The sequence below is a fragment of the Sebastes fasciatus genome, chromosome 18 (genome assembly GCF_043250625.1).
Source record: "Sebastes fasciatus isolate fSebFas1 chromosome 18, fSebFas1.pri, whole genome shotgun sequence".
In the NCBI taxonomy this organism is placed as follows: domain Eukaryota; kingdom Metazoa; phylum Chordata; class Actinopteri; order Perciformes; family Sebastidae; genus Sebastes; species Sebastes fasciatus.
Genome location: NC_133812.1, coordinates 27,175,314 through 27,192,684, shown reverse-complemented (window position 1 = coordinate 27,192,684; position 17,371 = coordinate 27,175,314). Strand labels below are relative to the sequence as shown.

At 34.8% G+C, this 17,371-nt stretch overlaps 1 protein-coding gene across 1 annotated transcript; it reads right to left on the bottom strand.

Annotated features, from left to right (window-relative positions):
- Window positions 1–4,498: 4,498 nt before the first annotated feature.
- Window positions 4,499–13,133, bottom strand: taf1b (TATA box binding protein (Tbp)-associated factor, RNA polymerase I, B). The gene is made up of 15 exons (XM_074615860.1): window positions 12,895–13,133; window positions 11,901–11,999; window positions 11,092–11,179; window positions 9,943–10,040; window positions 9,774–9,866; window positions 9,185–9,290; window positions 8,904–9,075; window positions 8,679–8,778; window positions 8,322–8,469; window positions 8,030–8,204; window positions 7,674–7,711; window positions 6,860–6,947; window positions 6,680–6,750; window positions 6,262–6,484; window positions 4,499–5,718 (listed from the first exon to the last, which is right to left on the bottom strand). Exons 1-15 carry the CDS (start codon window positions 12,910–12,912, stop codon window positions 5,478–5,480), a joined length of 1,758 nt encoding a protein of 585 aa, XP_074471961.1. The 5' UTR covers window positions 12,913–13,133; the 3' UTR covers window positions 4,499–5,477.
- Between the last annotated feature and the right edge of the window lie 4,238 nt (window positions 13,134–17,371).

Below are 17,371 nucleotides of genomic sequence, written 5' to 3'. Positions count from 1 at the left end.
AAAGTTTAGTCCCCAAGATTAGTCCCCAATGTTAGCCCCAAAGTGTTGTCCCCAAGATTAGTCCCCGAGGTTAGTCCCAAAGTGTAGTCCCCAAGATTAGTCCCAGAGGTTAGTCCCAAAGTGTAGTCCCCAAAGTGTAGTCCCTGAGTTTAGTTTTTTTGAGTATAGTCCCTGAGTGTAATCCCCAAGGTTGGCCCTGAAGTGTAGTCCCAGAGTTTAGTTTCCAAGTTTTGTCCATGACTTTAGCTCTTTGAGTTTAGTTCAGACTTTAGTTCCCAAGTTTAGTCCCCAAGGTTAGCCCCAAAGTGTAGTCCCTGAGATTAGTTCCCAAGTTTAGCCCCGAAGTGTAGGCCCCAAGGTAAGCCCCAAAGTATAGTCCCCGAGTTTAGTTCCCAAGTTTAGCCCCGAAGTGTAGGCCCCAAGTTTAGTCCATGATTTTGGATCCCAAGTTTAGTTCCCAAGTTTAGTCCAAGTGTAAAATTTAGTCGCAAAGATTAGCCCCAAAGAGTAGTCCCCGAATTTAGTTCTCTGAGTGTAGTTCCCTGACTTTAGTTCCCAAGTTTAGTCCCCGAGTTTAGTTCCCTGAGTTAAGACCCAGAGTTTAGCTCCTGACTTTAGTTTAATTCCTAAATTTAGTTTCTGTGACTTTTTGTTTGAAAGTCTGATCGGGGCAACAGATGTGACTTCCCTCCAAAGCAAACAGTGACGACCTCATCGACCGGAGACACACCCATACTGAGTATGTACTGTATATATATGTGTGTGTGTGTGAAGGGGAGGGAGGGGGATGTCCAGGGTGGGTGGGGTCACAGGAATATAGGTCACACTCCGCCCGCCGTCCAGGACGAGGAGGGTGGTGCAGCAAGCGCTCCAAGTTTTTCCTTCTTTCTGCAGTCGAGCTGAAAACTGAGCGTCCAGCAAACGTTTGTTCCTGATCACTGTGATCTTTGTTCTGTGAACAGAGAACTCACTCGCTCCCTACATGTGTATCCACAGCTGGAAAGTTATACTATAAATAAATACCTGCTCCAGTTTAGATGTTCTACTACTTTATTTGAGTTTTACTACATAACTATATTTTTGAGATTTGCTATTTTTTCCTCCATTACATTTCAGGGGGAAATATTGTACTTTTTACTGCTCTACATTTATCGGACAGCTGGAGTTACTTTCCAGATTCAAGTTTTACATTCAACAGGAGATAAATATGGCTGCTGTCGGGTAAAAAGTCAGTCCTGCCTCTCTTTAGCGAGGCTTTAAAGAACATTTTGGATGCCCTGTAACTCTGCTAACACAACACACTATGTGATGGAGTTTCTTCAGCAGCATCTGGCAGAGCTTTGCCTCATTGGTCTTAATCAATACATCAATATCTTCTCACTCTACTGCTAAATATCTACAACCCAAAAACAATTTATAACATGTTTTTTTTTTGATTGGCTGAGCCCTGCTTGGCTTCTGGCAGTCGCCATCTTGGTTTTTGACTGTCACGATCTTGGTTTTTGGCCGCCGCCATCTTGGTTTTTGCCCGTCGCCATCTTGGTTTTTGGCTGTCACGATCTTGGTTTTTGGCCGCCGCCATCTTGGTTTTTGCCCGTCGCCATCTTGGTTTTTGGCCGTCACCATCTTGGTTTTTGGATGGCTGTCACCATCTTGGTTTTTGGCCGTCACCATCTTGGTTTTTGGCCGTCGCCATCTTGGTTTTTGGCTTTCGCCATCTTGGTATCTGGCTGTCACGGTCTTGGTTTTTGGCCGCTGCCATCTTGGTTTTTGCCCCTCGCCATCTTGGTTTTTGGACGGCTGTCACCATCTTGGTATCTGCCTGTCACGATCTTGGTTTTTGGCCGTCACCATCTTGGTTTTTGGCCGTCGCCATCTTGGTTTTTGGACGGCTGTCAACATCTTGGTTTTTGTCCGTCGCCATATTGTTATTTTGCTGTCACCATCTAGGACTTTGTCCATCAGCATCTTGGTATTTGGCCGTCACCATCCTGGTTTTTGGACAGCTGTCAACATCTTGGTTTTTGTCCATCACCATCTTGGTTTTTGGCCATCGCCATCTTGGTATTTTGCCGTCGCCATCTTGGTTTTTGGCCGTCATCATCTTGGTTTTTGGTTGTCTCCATCTTGTTTTTTTAAACCAGAAGTGACACGAAGGGGTGGAAGGTAGCCCCGCCCTAAAGCATCCCCTGCTTTATGGTCTATTTGACTCTAAATGGGACCATAATTTACTAAATGAACATCATGCTGTATTGAAGAAGACTTGAAACTAGCGATTGAGACCATAAACTCATGTTTACAATGTTTACTGAGGTAATAAATCAAGAGAGAAGTAGACTCATTTCCTCATAGACTTCTATACAACCAGACTTCTCTTAGCAACCAGAGGGGTCGCCCCCTGCTGGCTGTTAGAAAGAATGCAAGTTTAAGGCACTTCAGCATTGGCTTCACTTCTCAGAATCGGAGGTGGCCCACTGACTTTTGTTTTTTAAGGATCAAACAGCTGACCTGACCTGATGGATGACCACTTCCTGTCAGACACAAACAGGAAACAACCCTTTGTACAGAATTTCTATGTGTGCACCCTTTTTAATAGCCCCATAATACCTTGTTTTTCTTTCATTTAACCGCCGTCTGCACGACAACTTACAAGTACTACACGTACAATTAAGCACAAATTCATTTTTACTTTAAGTACATTTCACTTTAACTTCAGTCAGGTTTTGAATGCAGGACTTTTACTTGTAGTGGAGTATTTTCACAGTGTGGTATTAGTTCTTTTACTGCAGTAAAGGATCTAAATACTTCTTTCAGCACAGAGTACAGTAGTGATTTTTCTTGTCTTCATATAATCTAAAATATGTCTTAAAGAGCATCAGGATTTAAAATGGTTGATTTTTAATCATTTTTTTAATTTTTTGGGGGGGTGGGGGGGAAGTTTGGCCCAGCCATCATTGAAAATGCAATTTTTATTTAATATGTTTTTTAAAAAAATATTTTTTAAATAATTATTAAATTTTGTATTGGTCTCTCTTTGTTCTCTCGGCTGCTGCAGTAGCCTGATTTTCCCTCTTGGGGTCATTTCGGGTAACCAGTTTTTATCTCAGTCAAAGACTAAATAAAATAACAAGATAAAATAAAAATAAAATAACAGAAAAATAAAATAAAAATAACATAACAGAAAAATAAAACAAAATAACAGAAAGAAAACAAAAATAAAATAACAAAAAAATAAAAAATAAAAAAATAAAAAATAACAGAAAAATAAAATAACAGAAACTAAATTGAGATTAAAATGACTAATTAGAGCATCGGCTTCACACAGACGAGACGCTCAGATCAGATGAGGACATCCTTCCGTGATGTACTGCGGCTGTTGCCATGGAGATACTATAGAGAGCAGCCGTTACCTCCCGTCACCTCAGCACAGTGCTGCGTTCACATGCTGCTGGTTGATTCTAGAGTCCAGACAGATTTATTTTTACTGTGTCCTCAGATGACTCCTGAAAACCTCGTTTACATTTTCACCTCGAGTGACTTTAAAGTTGGAAAACATTTTGTTCTGAAGCTCATTCTGACGTTACACTGTAAAATAAAGTACTAATACCACAGTACAAAAATACTCCAATACTTACTGTAGAAATACTCTGTTACAGTAAAAATACTAATGCCACAGTATAAAAATACTCTGTTACAAGTACTAATACCACAGTACAAAAATACTGTTACAAGTACTAATACCACACTGTAGAAATACTCTGTTACACTAAAATTACTCTGTTATAGTAAAAGTACTAATACCAAACTGTAAAAATACTCTGTTGCAGTAAAAGTACTAATACCACACTATAAAAATACTGTTACGACTACTATTGTTAATACTGATATTAACATTAATAAATCTGGAACCAGCAAATGGTTTTACATTAATTTATAAAGTAACTAAAGTTAAAAAAATAAATAATGTGAAGTAGAAAGTGGTACAAGTACAGTAAATGTACTTAGTTACATGTACAAATATTCCTTTACACGTTATGTTAGTTACTTTACAGATTCAGATAAATTAAGCTAAATATTAATAATATATTCAGCTTATTATGTGATGATTTAATGGCTTCACCTTCTGATGAGTTCTTGTGGATGAATTATTATCAGAAAGTTGTTATTTGTAGAGTCTGAGACAAAGAGATGAATCCTGACTACCATCCATCCTCTGTATTTCTACCAGCTGTAGAATCACTGCAGAGTTCAGTCTCAGTATGAATGAACTGGCCGCCCCCTGCTGCTCTCTCCAGGTCACTGCAGCTCTCTGATGTTTCTTTGTCTCTGATTCAGCCTGAAAAACAACCTCAGCTAGAAAATGACGTCTTCAACTGTTTGTTTTGTCCTAAAAATAGTCAGTTTACTTCGATGTGAAACTGAGAGAAAGCAGAAAATGACAATAGTCTAGTTTGAAAAATGATTCAAACGACGAATCGAATGACAAAATAGAGTCCGCTGATGATCATTTTGGCTCATTTATTAAATAACATTTGTGATAAACGTGATGATCATGTGAGTTCAATCTGGCACATATTATCAGTAAAAAACAAACACAAGAAACATTTTAGAGTCACTTTGTCTTTGAACACTTTGAGTCGATACCAACGCACAAAAAAACTTTATGTAACTGTATATAACAGAGTCTTAAAGGTCCCATATTGTAGAAAGTGAGATTTTCAGGTCTTATACATCATAAAATAGGTTTAAGTGCTTTATAAATACTGTTAAACTATCAAAACACTCAATATACGCTGAAATACACAGCCTGTATCCAGAAATTGTGCGTTTGAAACAAGCCGTTAGGATTTCTGTCCATTTGTGATGTCACAAATATACAATATTTAGACCATTACGCGGTTTTAAACATAAACATTCTAAATGTGTCCCAGTTTATTTCCTGTTGCAGTGTATGTTAATGACATCAGCTGGCAAGAAGTAATCATGGACCCAAGCGGTTGCCTAGCAACGCAATTCCGTTGAAATGCACTAAAACGGAGCGTTTCAGACAGGGTAAATACAGGTATATTCAGGCAGACAGTACGAGGAATATAACGTGTTTTTTTTAACATTACAGAATGTAAACATGTTCTAATAGAAACACAAAATACAAGTGTGAACCTGAAAATGAGCATAATATGAGACCTTTAAAAAATATTATATATATATGTGTTTTAAAGAGATAAATGAACATTTCAACACACATTAACAGGACAGTTTTCAGTTCACTGTGTCTTTAAGGAACCGACTGCAGCTGAAATCAAACCTGTGACGTTCACAGAACACTTCACACACAGCGTGAAAAAAAAAAGGGTTTGATTTTCAGACAGCAGACGACTCTCAGAACTTTGATTTCAGAGCGTCCTTGAATGCACCGATGGTAACATGATGTTAAAGTGTCATTCCTGGACAAACAGCTTACGTTACTTGAAAGTTTTTCATCTTGTTTCTCCGGTTTCTGGGCCTCCCCGAGATCTGGTCCTGGTCCCGGTCCTGGTCTCCGTCTTTTTCTTCCTCCTCCTGGACTTTTTGCTGCCGATGACTCGTCTCTCCACCTTCAGCACCTCCTCTAACAGGTACGCCGGCTTCACGTCCAGCAGGAAGCAGAAGAGCTGCAGCAGCCAGACGAACATCCGGGGCAGCCTCGCCTCCAACTCCGAGTAAACACTCGTGCACATCCTGTAGAGATGAAGAAGAAATCAAAAGAAGAAGAAGTCTCTACCGGGCCAACTGCATAAAACTAGACCCAGTCTTTGTGTTAAATGTAACTCAGATGTGCTATAGACACTTAAATCTACCTGTTGCATAAAGCTTCCATATGAGTGACTAATGTAAGACCATAGAAATAAACTAAATAATGAATGTGAAAGACTGACTTAGATACCCCGTCGTGCAATGCATGTGAAATAAGACACGTAACAGAAGACAAAAAATCCGAAAAGGAAAACTGCATAAATCCAACAGTCGTTCGAACATTAAATATGTTCAGAAACAATTCAAGAATATGGTACTAGAATCCAGAAAAGTAATGGATAAACAGGTGAAATCGTTAGCTAACTGACCTTCTACTAGTTTGTATGCAGCAGACAGGCATAATTAGACTAGTCTAACTTGACAATCTAAGACTGTCTAAGGCCAAGACTAGTCCTAATCTAAGTTTCATGCGACTGGAGGGTCCGAAGCACAGGGGTCAAAGGTCGAGTGGTCATTATTTAATCGTACCGGCTGTCTCTGAATGCTGGCTGCCAGTATGTAGAGTTGGAGGGAGTCAGGACGTCGTCCCTCAGGGTCATAACTCCATCCAGCGTCTTCTGGTGCAGACTGGGTCCGTCCGCTCCGTCCTCGTCCCCCCAACAGAACTGGAAGCTGGACGGATCGACGCGCTCGACATTCGCCGGACGAGAAGACAGCTTCTCAAAACAGATCTGCACCTGTTCTGCTGTTCCTGAACGGACACAAACACACAAGAGCTGCTTTAGTTTCTGCACAAAATAATACTAACCCTTTTCATGATGCACTATCAGTATTCATCTGCAGATATTTGCACCAGATAAAAACTGCTGTTAGACGGCACAGTTGTCTCAGTCTTGTCTGAGCGTCAAACTTTGAAAACCGCTGAGCTACAAACTCAGATTCTTACTTTTCTTTTTCATCACGGTCCATTTCTGCTTTCTCACTTGGTAAATAGGTTTCTTAGCTGTCCACTGTTTCCTGTGGACGAGACGGAGAGAAACAATAAATACCTACTGATACATTAGTGATGAAAGAATGAGTTTATTGCCTGACAATTCGTTTAATTTAACAGTTGTTCATGACTCACCTGGCGATGTCGTGGTCTCTCCTCCGCTGAGCTTTGATCAGAGCGGCCTGCAGGAGTCTGAACCACCTCCTCAGGTTGAACATGTTTCCTGTCACACACATAGACTGGATATAAGAAGACGTAGTCACCGTGACGTCACCCATTGGTTTGTGGAGTGACCTTTTTGAATCCTCGAGTTCTGCAATTTGGCCATCGCCATCTAGGTTTTTCGCCGTCGCCATCTAGGTTTACATGCTCATGGGGGATCTCTTGTTGGGTCTCTAAATTATAGAGTACGGTCTTGACCTGCTCTACATGAAAAGCGTCTTGAGATAACTTCAGTTATGATTTGATGCTAAATAAAAATAAATTTAATTGAAGTCTCCATCATGGTTTTTGGTCGTTGCCAGGTTGTTTTATTTGGAACTAGATGTGACACGAGAGGGTGGAGCAAAGTAAAACCGAACTCTGAATAAGATGATTTCAGGCAACCAAAAGATTCCAATTAACTCTGATGAACTGAAAACACACTGTGAAAAAATGTCAGCGAGCCGGTCATTGTTATGAAATAAACCCCGACAGGGCGATGCGGCACCTCGACGCGTACAGCTAGCGGCAACAATGACCTGCTAGCTGTACATTATCTTGTTTATAGTTATAAGAAACCAATAATTTGACACAAAAATTGTCCGCCAGAGTCGGACATCAGTTATAAAGAAAATAACAGACCGTAGAATGTCGTGATTGCCCAATCAGAATCGAGTATTCAACAAAGCCGTGTAATAACAAAGGTTATGAAATATGTAAATGATCAGTTTGGAGGTGAAGAACTCACCTTTGTCGTCCTGGTCGCCTGTTTCATTGGATAAATCCCTAAAAGACACAAAACCAAAGTGTCAAGTGAAAAAAACTTTCTTCTCTGTGATCAATCATGTTTCAAAAAGACATTTTATTGGACAAAGTTCATTAAATAATTGTAATACATTTTAATAAAATGCAGGAAACGCATCACAGCTGGTCTTGTTCCTGATTGGCTCTAAAACGTCACTGAACTGCGTTTTCATTTAATCTGCTGCTGTCGGCCTGAAATCAACCGATTAATAAACATATAGATTAAAAGGATCACTTCACCAGATGTTTGTTATTAATAAAAGGATAAAAACGTGACCCTTTAATCATTTCAATCATTACCATTCGGTGTGGTCGTCCAGGCCGAAGACGAGCTTCATGGTGACGACGACGAGGGCGGCGGTCTGAACGTCGTAACGCGGCAGGACGGGATGAGCCAAGAGGTCGAACGTGTGGAGCGACTGATCCGCCATACCGGCGCGCTCCATCAGCCTGCAGACCAACGGGTGGAGCTCGTCTGGGAGGGAAATAATTAACCAATCAAAACGTACCAGTTTAATACAGTTTGAAAAGGTTATTATCGTTCACACAGTACTATCAGTCGTACTATCAGTAGTATTAGTACTGCTGTTACCGGGCAGGTTGGCGTCCGTCAGGTAGCGCAGGCTGAGCAGCGCCGGGTGCAGCAGACTCTGCCGGCTGATTGGAGGAAAAGCAGGAAGCTGCAGGAACAGAAGAAGAGTCTGAGCCTCCTTATGCACCGCCCGGTGTGGAGGGACACTCTGTGGAGGAAAACAAGTACACCATCTTCAACTTCAGTACTTCAGTCTCTCTCCACTGACTTCATAGTGTTTTATTTGACAGGTTATTATGGGATGCAGTTTGTTTAAAGTGAAACACATGAAACTAAAACTCTGACTGGACAGACAACTTTTATTTACACGATTGATCACAGTATTGATTCAGTATCAGGAGCTGATTGGTTTCTGACCTCGACTCTGAAGATGAGACCGTCTTTGCCGTCGAGCTTCATCTCGTCAGGAAGTTCCTCGTAAGCGTTGACGTACGGGACGTGACCTTCATTCACCAACCTGAAAACAAACACATCAACCGACTGTTTCAGATATCTAGGACAATAAATCAATCTGTTTAGGGTGAAGTATTCCTATAATGTTGTTAACGTTGTTTTTGAATATCCAGGTGTGTGTCTGGTTACCTGAGCAGGTCGCTGAGCGTCAGCGGCTCGCGGCTCCAGACCAGAGCGAGGTGGATCAGAGCCAGAGTCTTCTTCATGCTCATCAGAGTGTGTCGACTCCTCCTCAGCCGGGCAGACAGGTAGCTGGCGGCGTCCACGGAGCCCGAACACTGCGACCAATCACTGGAACTCCCTGTGGAGTTAAAGGAGCGTTTCACCAACTGTGGGTTCTTTAATACGGTCACATGGATGCTACTGGACCAATCACACAGAGACGCTGATTTATTAATGTATAACTCTACCTGCATTGGAGGCGGCGCTGCTGGACGGGTTTGTGTCTCCGTCCGTCTCGCTGGCCGACATGACGGACAAATCAGCTGCACTGTCCGAGTCCGAGTTCGGACCTCGCTGAGGAGAGACAGACAGAGAGACTGTAGTTAATTTTAATAAATTATTACAAATAAAATAAAATAAGAAAAAAGTTAATAATGATAATAATAATATTTCAAATGGAATTGAAAATTAAAACAAAAATTAGCAAATGAAAAAAAACAAAATAGGAAAAAAGGTAATAATGATAATATTCTAAATGGAATGGAAAATGAAGACAAAAAATTATAAAATAAAACAAAATTAAAAAAAATGTAATAATGGTAATAATAGTATTTTAAATGGAATGGAAAATTAAGAAAAAAATTATAAAATAAAATAAAACAAAATAGGAAAAAGGTAATAATGATAATAATAATATTCTAAATGGTATGGAAAATGAAGACAAAAATTATAAAAAATAAAATAGGAAAAAATATAATAATAATAATAATAATAATAAAGAAATAGATATAAACAATATAAAATTATGAATATGTATGCATAAGTGTGTGAACGGACCACGTTGAACCTTGCGGTCCTCGCTGGGTTGTGGGTGTACGCCTGTCGACTCTTCTGCAGGTAGATCCTCCACAGCTGACACAACACTTCATCCTGAAACAACAGCATTTAAATCAGAACGGGCTTCTCTCCCTGCAGTCTCAACGTAACAGGAATAAAACCAGCTGACCTTGAATCGTGGACTGACTCCCAGTTTGACCAGAGCGTTGGCCTGGTTCCTCAGGATGAACTGGAAACCCTCACAGATCACCCACTGACGCCCGCTCTCTGAAAAACATCAACAAACACTGATGATAAATTAAAAACATCTATATTTATCAAATAGTATTAATTCTGCTGCTTCGTTTCTCCATGTTTTCCACTTCACTTTAATGTTTCTGTATATTTTATATTGAACTGGCTAAATATAAAATATGCTTCTTTAAAATGTTGATGGGTGTTGTTATTATTTGAGCTGCAACTGGTGATTATTTATATATTGTCATATATTATATATTGTGTTTATATAAATGTCAAAAAATATTCCTATTATTCAAAAATATGTATTATTATTATGTTCTTTTTTATTTGTTTATTTATTCATATAAACTATAAAAATGTCAACAAATATTATTTTTATTCAAAATTAATATTATAATTATATGTTCTATTTTTTATTTATTTAGTCATATAAACTATAAAATGTCAAAACATATTCTTATTATTCAAAAACATGTATTATTTTTATTATTATTATTATGTTCTCTTATTTATTTATTCATATAAGCTATAAAATGTCAAAAAAAGATTCTTATTATTTAAAAGCATTTATTATTATTATGTTCTCTTTTTTATTTATTTATTCATATAACGTTATTATTAAAAAATATTATCATAATTATTATTATTATGTTCTATTTTTGTAATTATCATTATTATGACTATGAAAACTGTAAAACACCAAACAGATGCTTTATTTAACTAAATGATGAAGAATAACAATCTGCAGCTTCAGTTTTCCATTTTTTTTTAGAGCTGGAAAGTTGATAAATCGATTAGATGATGGACAGAAGGATAATTGATTAATTGTTTGAGTCATTTTAAAGCAAAAATACTGAAGAAAAAGCCTTATATCACATTAAACTGAATATTTTGGTGTTTTGAACCGTTGGTTGGACAAAACGACCAATCGAAAAAATAGTCTGAAAATCAATCGATAATGAAAAGAATCAATAGCTCTTCATCTTTTCATCTCTTCAGTTGAATAAATATTTTATTTTTCTGTCTGTTCTGACATATTTGTTCCTGACAGTTAGTACGTTAAGACAGAAGCACTGACCGGGCCTCTTGGTTCTGCTTCCTCTGCCGATGGTGGAGATCCTGTTGGAGCCGGGTGTGAAGGTGGAGTCCACCACCTCTCTGGTCCTCTGAGGGGACACATTCACACCTTATAAACAACTTCATAAAAACTGGTTCAGAAACACGACGCTGCCACCTGCTGACCCACAGCGGTGCTGCAGCCGCAGGGAAACTAAAAAACACAGTTACACTTCTGATTTAAAGAGTAACATGCAGGTTTTAACTACATTTATACTTAACCTTTCCTAAATAGGACCATTTGAAAAGTTGATGCACCGAGACCTCCCATTTCATGTCATGTTTTTTTATCTACTCTAAATCATTTTTTAGTTATGAATGTTTGAAGTTTTAATAGTGAGTGTATTTTAAGCTGTTTTTTTATTTTTATTTTTCACTAGATTAGGTTGAAATTTGTACATCTCAGAAACCCTAAAGATAATTTACAACACGTTTTTGCTGAATGTTTTACACTAATTAAATTAATACAAATAAAAAATATTTTACCCAAACAAAGAATCTTTAATTAAAAAAAATAGTATCTCTACTAGTTTTCAACCACATTTTGATTCTGTGTAGTATTTGGTCATTTCATATCTCGATAACGATATATATCACGATATAGAATGTTTTCTTCTCTGTATGTAATAACCACATGATAAAGTTTATTAACACACGACCACAGCTCCAGTTACACCGTGCACGTGTTACACCCCGTAGCTCATGACCCGTGTCCCAGCCTCTTTCAACATGCCTGTTGTTGTTGTTGTTGTTGTTGTTATTGTTGTTTACCTCGATGACGTTGTGGCAGGATCTACAGTAGAAACGACCTTCGTCTGAAACTCCCCAATCCACCGCTGAACACACACCACAGGGCTCCCTGTACCCGGCCTGAACACACACACACACACACACACACACACACACACACACACACACACACACACACACAGTTAATCTACATGTACAGGAGTGTGTAGGTACAAAGATACATATACATACACAAAAGAGACTTTGACTTTATTTGGACTGAACTAAAACAGAAACTTTGTTGTGTTAAAATTGTGAATCATTATGAGAAATCTTTAGGAGACAAATGTCACGTGTTTCCTGTTTGATAGAAAGCTGTAAAACTACAACAGACCTGCAGAGAACAACAACTTATAAATATTCTGTTATATCAGTTCAGGAAGAGAGAACAAATATTTATATTATTATACTATTATTTCTGTGTAATAACCTTATAGTCGTATCTTAAACTACAAACTACAAATGATAACTACTGCTCTCACAACAAAGCAACTTTAAATGTAATTTTTCAATACTAATAACACATCTAGACCAGACTTCATTCAGAAAAATGAAGATTTATTCTTTCCTTGCTTGTTGGAAATTACCAATACGGTTTAAAATGTCTTGAAATATTTTTTCCAACTTCATAGTAAATTCGGCATTCAAACAGTTGACTATGGGACATTTTAACTCTATTTAAATAGAGTTTAGCTGAAGTCCACACACTACTTAGCTAGGTTACAATCTGCAATGTTTTTATCAAAATACGTTTTTGCTTGATGTAACATGAGCCGATGACTAAATTGACTTCGTAAATTCGTAAAAATGTCTATAATTGTGTTAAATGTTAGTTGTATTTCGTGTTATGTGCGAATTAACGCTAAAATGACATATTATTGAATGGAGTTTGGTGTGCAGCGACCAGCTCACACAACCTTCTCCCTCGTTAACTACCATCTTTATGAAAGTAACAGAAATGTGCAACATTAATTACCGTTTGCTCTTCATCCATTTTAACTCAAAATCAGCGGCTTTAGTTTGTAGTTTTATATGTAAACTGAAGTTTATCAACAGATCCACATGGAGGAGGTTTGTTTAGGTTTTCTTCTTCTTCTACTACAACTTCCGGTAGACTTCAGGTAGACTTCCGGTCCTCTGCTGCCACTCACAGTCCAGAACATGAACTACAACTCACACTTTACTCACTGCAGCCGAATATGATGTATTTTACTGTAACTTGACATATTTAATTATACATTTAAAAAAAAAGTTTATTTATATGAATAGTATATTATTGCACGTTATTTATTTTATTTTATTTTATTATTATTGGGCACCATCATTTTCAGTACATAAGACTATCGTCCTAGTCTTTTGTTGAATCTCTATGCTAAGACTTTATTTAATTATAGTTAATTATTTATTATATATCTATCTAGTTAAATAAATGAATCTATAAATAAGTAAATAAGTAAATAAATAAAAGATGTCTTCACAGAAGCACAAACACATTTCCTGTCCTCTGCACATGACAAGAAGACAGGGAATGTGTCACCTCTGCAGTTTGACAGTAATAGAAAAAATGATGGAAAAAAAGACTCTGAATAAAGTCTGAAAAATGTTGGAAAATAAAGTCTAAACAATGTCTGAAAAAAGTAAAAAAAAAAAAAAAATGTCTGAAAAATAAAGTTTGAAAAATGTCTGAAAAAGGTAAAAAAAAAAAAAAAGTCTGAAAAATATCTGAAAAAAAGTTTGAGAAAAAAAGTTTGAAAAATGTTGAAAAAAAAAACAGTTTGAAAAATGTTGGAAAATAAAGTTTAAAAAATGTCTGAAAACGGTAAAAAAAAAAAAAAAAAAGTCTGAAAAATGTCTGAAAAATAAAGTTTGAAAAGTGTCTGAAAAAAAAGTTTGAAAAATGTTGGGAAAAAAAAGTCTGAAAAATGTTGGGAAAAAAAAGTCTGAAAAAATGTCCGTAAAAAAATTCTGAAAAATGTCTGAACAAAAGTTTGGAAAAAAAGGTTGGAAAAATGTTGGAAAATAAAGTTTAAAAAAAGTCTGAAAAAGGTAAAAAAAAAAAAAAAAAATCTGCAAAATGTCTGAAAAATAAAGTTTGAAAAATGCTGGAAAAAAAGAATCTGAAAAATGTCTGAAAAAAAAGCTTGAAAGATGTTGGAAAAAAAACAGTTTGAAAAATGTTGGAAAAAAAAGTTGGAAAAATGTTGGGAAAAAAGTCTGAAAAAATGTCCGTAAAAAAAGTCTGAAAAAGGTAAAAAAAAAAAAAAAAGTCTGAAAAATGTCTGAAAAAAAAAGCTTGAAAGATGTTGGAAAAAAAAAAGTTTGAAAAATGTTGGAAAAAAAAGTCTGAAAAAATGTCCGTAAAAAAATTCTGAAAAATGTTTGAACAAAAGTTTGGAAAAAAAGGTTGGAAAAATGTTGGAAAATAAAGTCTAAAAAAAGTCTGAAAAATGTCTGAAAAAAAGTTTGAATTTTTTTTTTGAAAAATGTTGAAAAAAAAGAAGTTGGAAAAAAGTTGGAAAATAAAGTCTAAAAAAAGTGTCTGAAAAATAAAGTTTGAAAAATAAAGTTTAAAAAATGTCTGGAAAAAAACGTCTGAAAAAAGTCGGGAAAATGTTGGAAAATAAAGTCTAAACAATGTCTGAAAAAGGTAAAAAAAAAAAAAAAACGTCTGAAAAATAAAGTTTGAAAAATGTTGGAAAAAAAGAATCTGAAAAATGTCTGAAAAAAAAGCTTGAAAGATGTTGAAAAAAACAAAGTTTGAAAAATGTTGGAAAAATGTTGGGAAATAAAGTCTGAAGAATGTCTGAAAAAAATTTGGAAAAAAAAAGTCTGAAAAAGGTAAAAAAAAAAAAAAATTTGAAAAAAGTTTGAAAAAAGTTTGAAAAAAGTTTGAAAATAAAGTCTAAACAATGTCTGAAAAAGGTAAAAAAAAAAAGTCTGCAAAATGTCTGAAAAATAAAGTTTGAAAAATGTTGGAAAAAAGAATCTGAAAAATGTCTGAAAAAAAAGCTTGAAAGATGTTGGAAAAAACAAAGTTTGAAAAATGTTGGAAAAATGTTGGGAAATTTTCATATTAAATCACTCTATTTCCTCATTCACAACATCTCTTACTAAAAGGCAGGAAAAGGGTATCCAATATAGGCTCGATATACCTACACAAATATACTATAAACTGTGCTTATCTTTGACCTGTTAAAATCTATTATTGCTTGGTACTTTTTCCTCATTCGTCCACCATATAGAGTCTGAAAAATGTCTGAAAAAAATTTGGAAAAAAAAAGTCTGAAAAAGGTAAAGAAAACAAAAAACTGAAAAATGTCTGAAAAAAGTTTGAAAAAAGTTTGAAAATAGAGTCTAAACAATGTCTGAAAAAGGTAAAAAAAAAAAGTCTGAAAAATGCTGGAAAAAAAGACTGAAAAAAGTCTGAAAAAAAAGTCTGAAAGATTTTGGAAAATAAAGTCTAAACAATGTCTGAAAAAGGTAAAAAAAAAAAAAAAATCTGAAAAATGTCTGAAAAATAAAGTTTGAAAAATGTTTGAAAAACAAATAGTCTGAAAAATGCTGGAAAATAAAGTCTAAACAATGTCTGAAAAAGGTAAAAAAAAAGTTCAGTATATATATATATATATATAAATATATATAGATATAAGAAAAATTACTAGTGTAACAGTGACTTTGCAGAGCATCATCATTAATGTTGTAGGAGTATTTCCTTTTTCTATTACTGTGTTAAACTGCAGAGGTCACACATTTCCTGTCTTTGTGTCATGTGCAGAGGACAGGAAATGTGTTTGTGCTTCTGTGAAGTCACCTTTTATTTATTCATTTAATTACTTAGATAGATAAATAATAAATAATCAACTATAAAGCATAGAGATTCAACAAAACACCAGGATGATACTCTTATGTACTGTACTATGTAGTATAATTAATAATACTATTTCTAATGTATTTCAGTATGAGAGTATTAAAAAATAATGTATCATAAGGTGTCAATGTAATATCATAATTTAGTTATTATATTATTGATTTTATATATTCTAATACTGTGTGTGTGTGTTCATGGTGTTTAATACTAAGTTAACAGTGATCAGTCTGCAGTTTTCTTTAACTTCCTGCAGTATTTTATGTTGTACTTTAATATTTGAAAGTACAGTTCACAGTCTGTCGTGATATTTGTTCCTTGCCAGTGTTTTATATTTTTTTTCTGGTTGAATATCTCTTGTATTAAAGCGGATTATGATGAGATCAGATGTTATAAATAGACCTCCAGATGTCTCTCTGTTATTACATAATGTGAAAGACGTGTTTCACTTTTATCTCATTTAATTCAATTTTGTTTAGTAGATTTAACTCCTTTAACACACAACACTGTAAAGAACACGTCAAGTAATAGTTTTAAAATTTTTGTTAATTTTTTTTTTATTCCAGCGTGTTTGACTCACCAGTGTGTCAAGTTCACCACAATAAGAGCACAATGCGACGACGGATTTTCAAAATAAAGCTCTGTCTGGGAAATCTTATATTTTATATTAAAACTGCTGCATATAGGGAAATAATATTTACAGAAGCTACAATAGGACAGTTAACTGAATAAATAAAAATATGAAATATTCAATTATTTAAAACTCTTTATAGAGTTATTTTGTATTAATGTTTTGGGGTTGTGCTGGGTTGACTTGGATTAAGCATTTTTAATGATTCATTTTTCTATTTTTTTATTGTATTGTTTTAGATTATATGTTTTTATTAGATTTTTTTGTTTGTATCCATTTTATTCAGTATATTTAAAACGTTTTTATTTAAATTATTCATGAATATTATTTTTATTCTTTTTATGATTTGTTTTAATTTATTTTCTAGGCTTTTTTTTTACTTTTAATTTATCAGTATTTGACCTCATTATTTTACCTTTTAATGTTTTTGTTTTGTGGTGAAGGAGACTTGGAATCAGTATTTTGTGTTTTTATTTATTTTATGAAATTCTTCAAATATATTTTTTATTTTAATATTAAATATACGTTTTTGTTTTATTCATTTTATTTAGTACATTTTAAAATGTTTTTATTTATATTATTTATGAATATTATTTGTATACCTTTTATGATTTTAATTCATCATTATTTGACCTCATTATTTTACCTTTTAATGTTTTTGTGGTTAGGGAGACTTGGAATCATTATTATATGTTTTTTATGAAATATTTTTGTTTTTATCTATTTAATTTACTATATTTTAAAATGTTTTTATTTATATTATTTACGAATATTATTTGAATTCCTTTTATGATAATAAAATGTAATTTATTGTTTTCTAGGCTTTTTTTTAACTTTTAATTTATTAGTATTTGACCTTATTATTTTACCGTTTAATTTTACCTTGCTTATATTTGTCCTCTTCAAGAATTATTACTTGTAACATTTTTATAAAATATTTAATTATCGCTTTTTTTT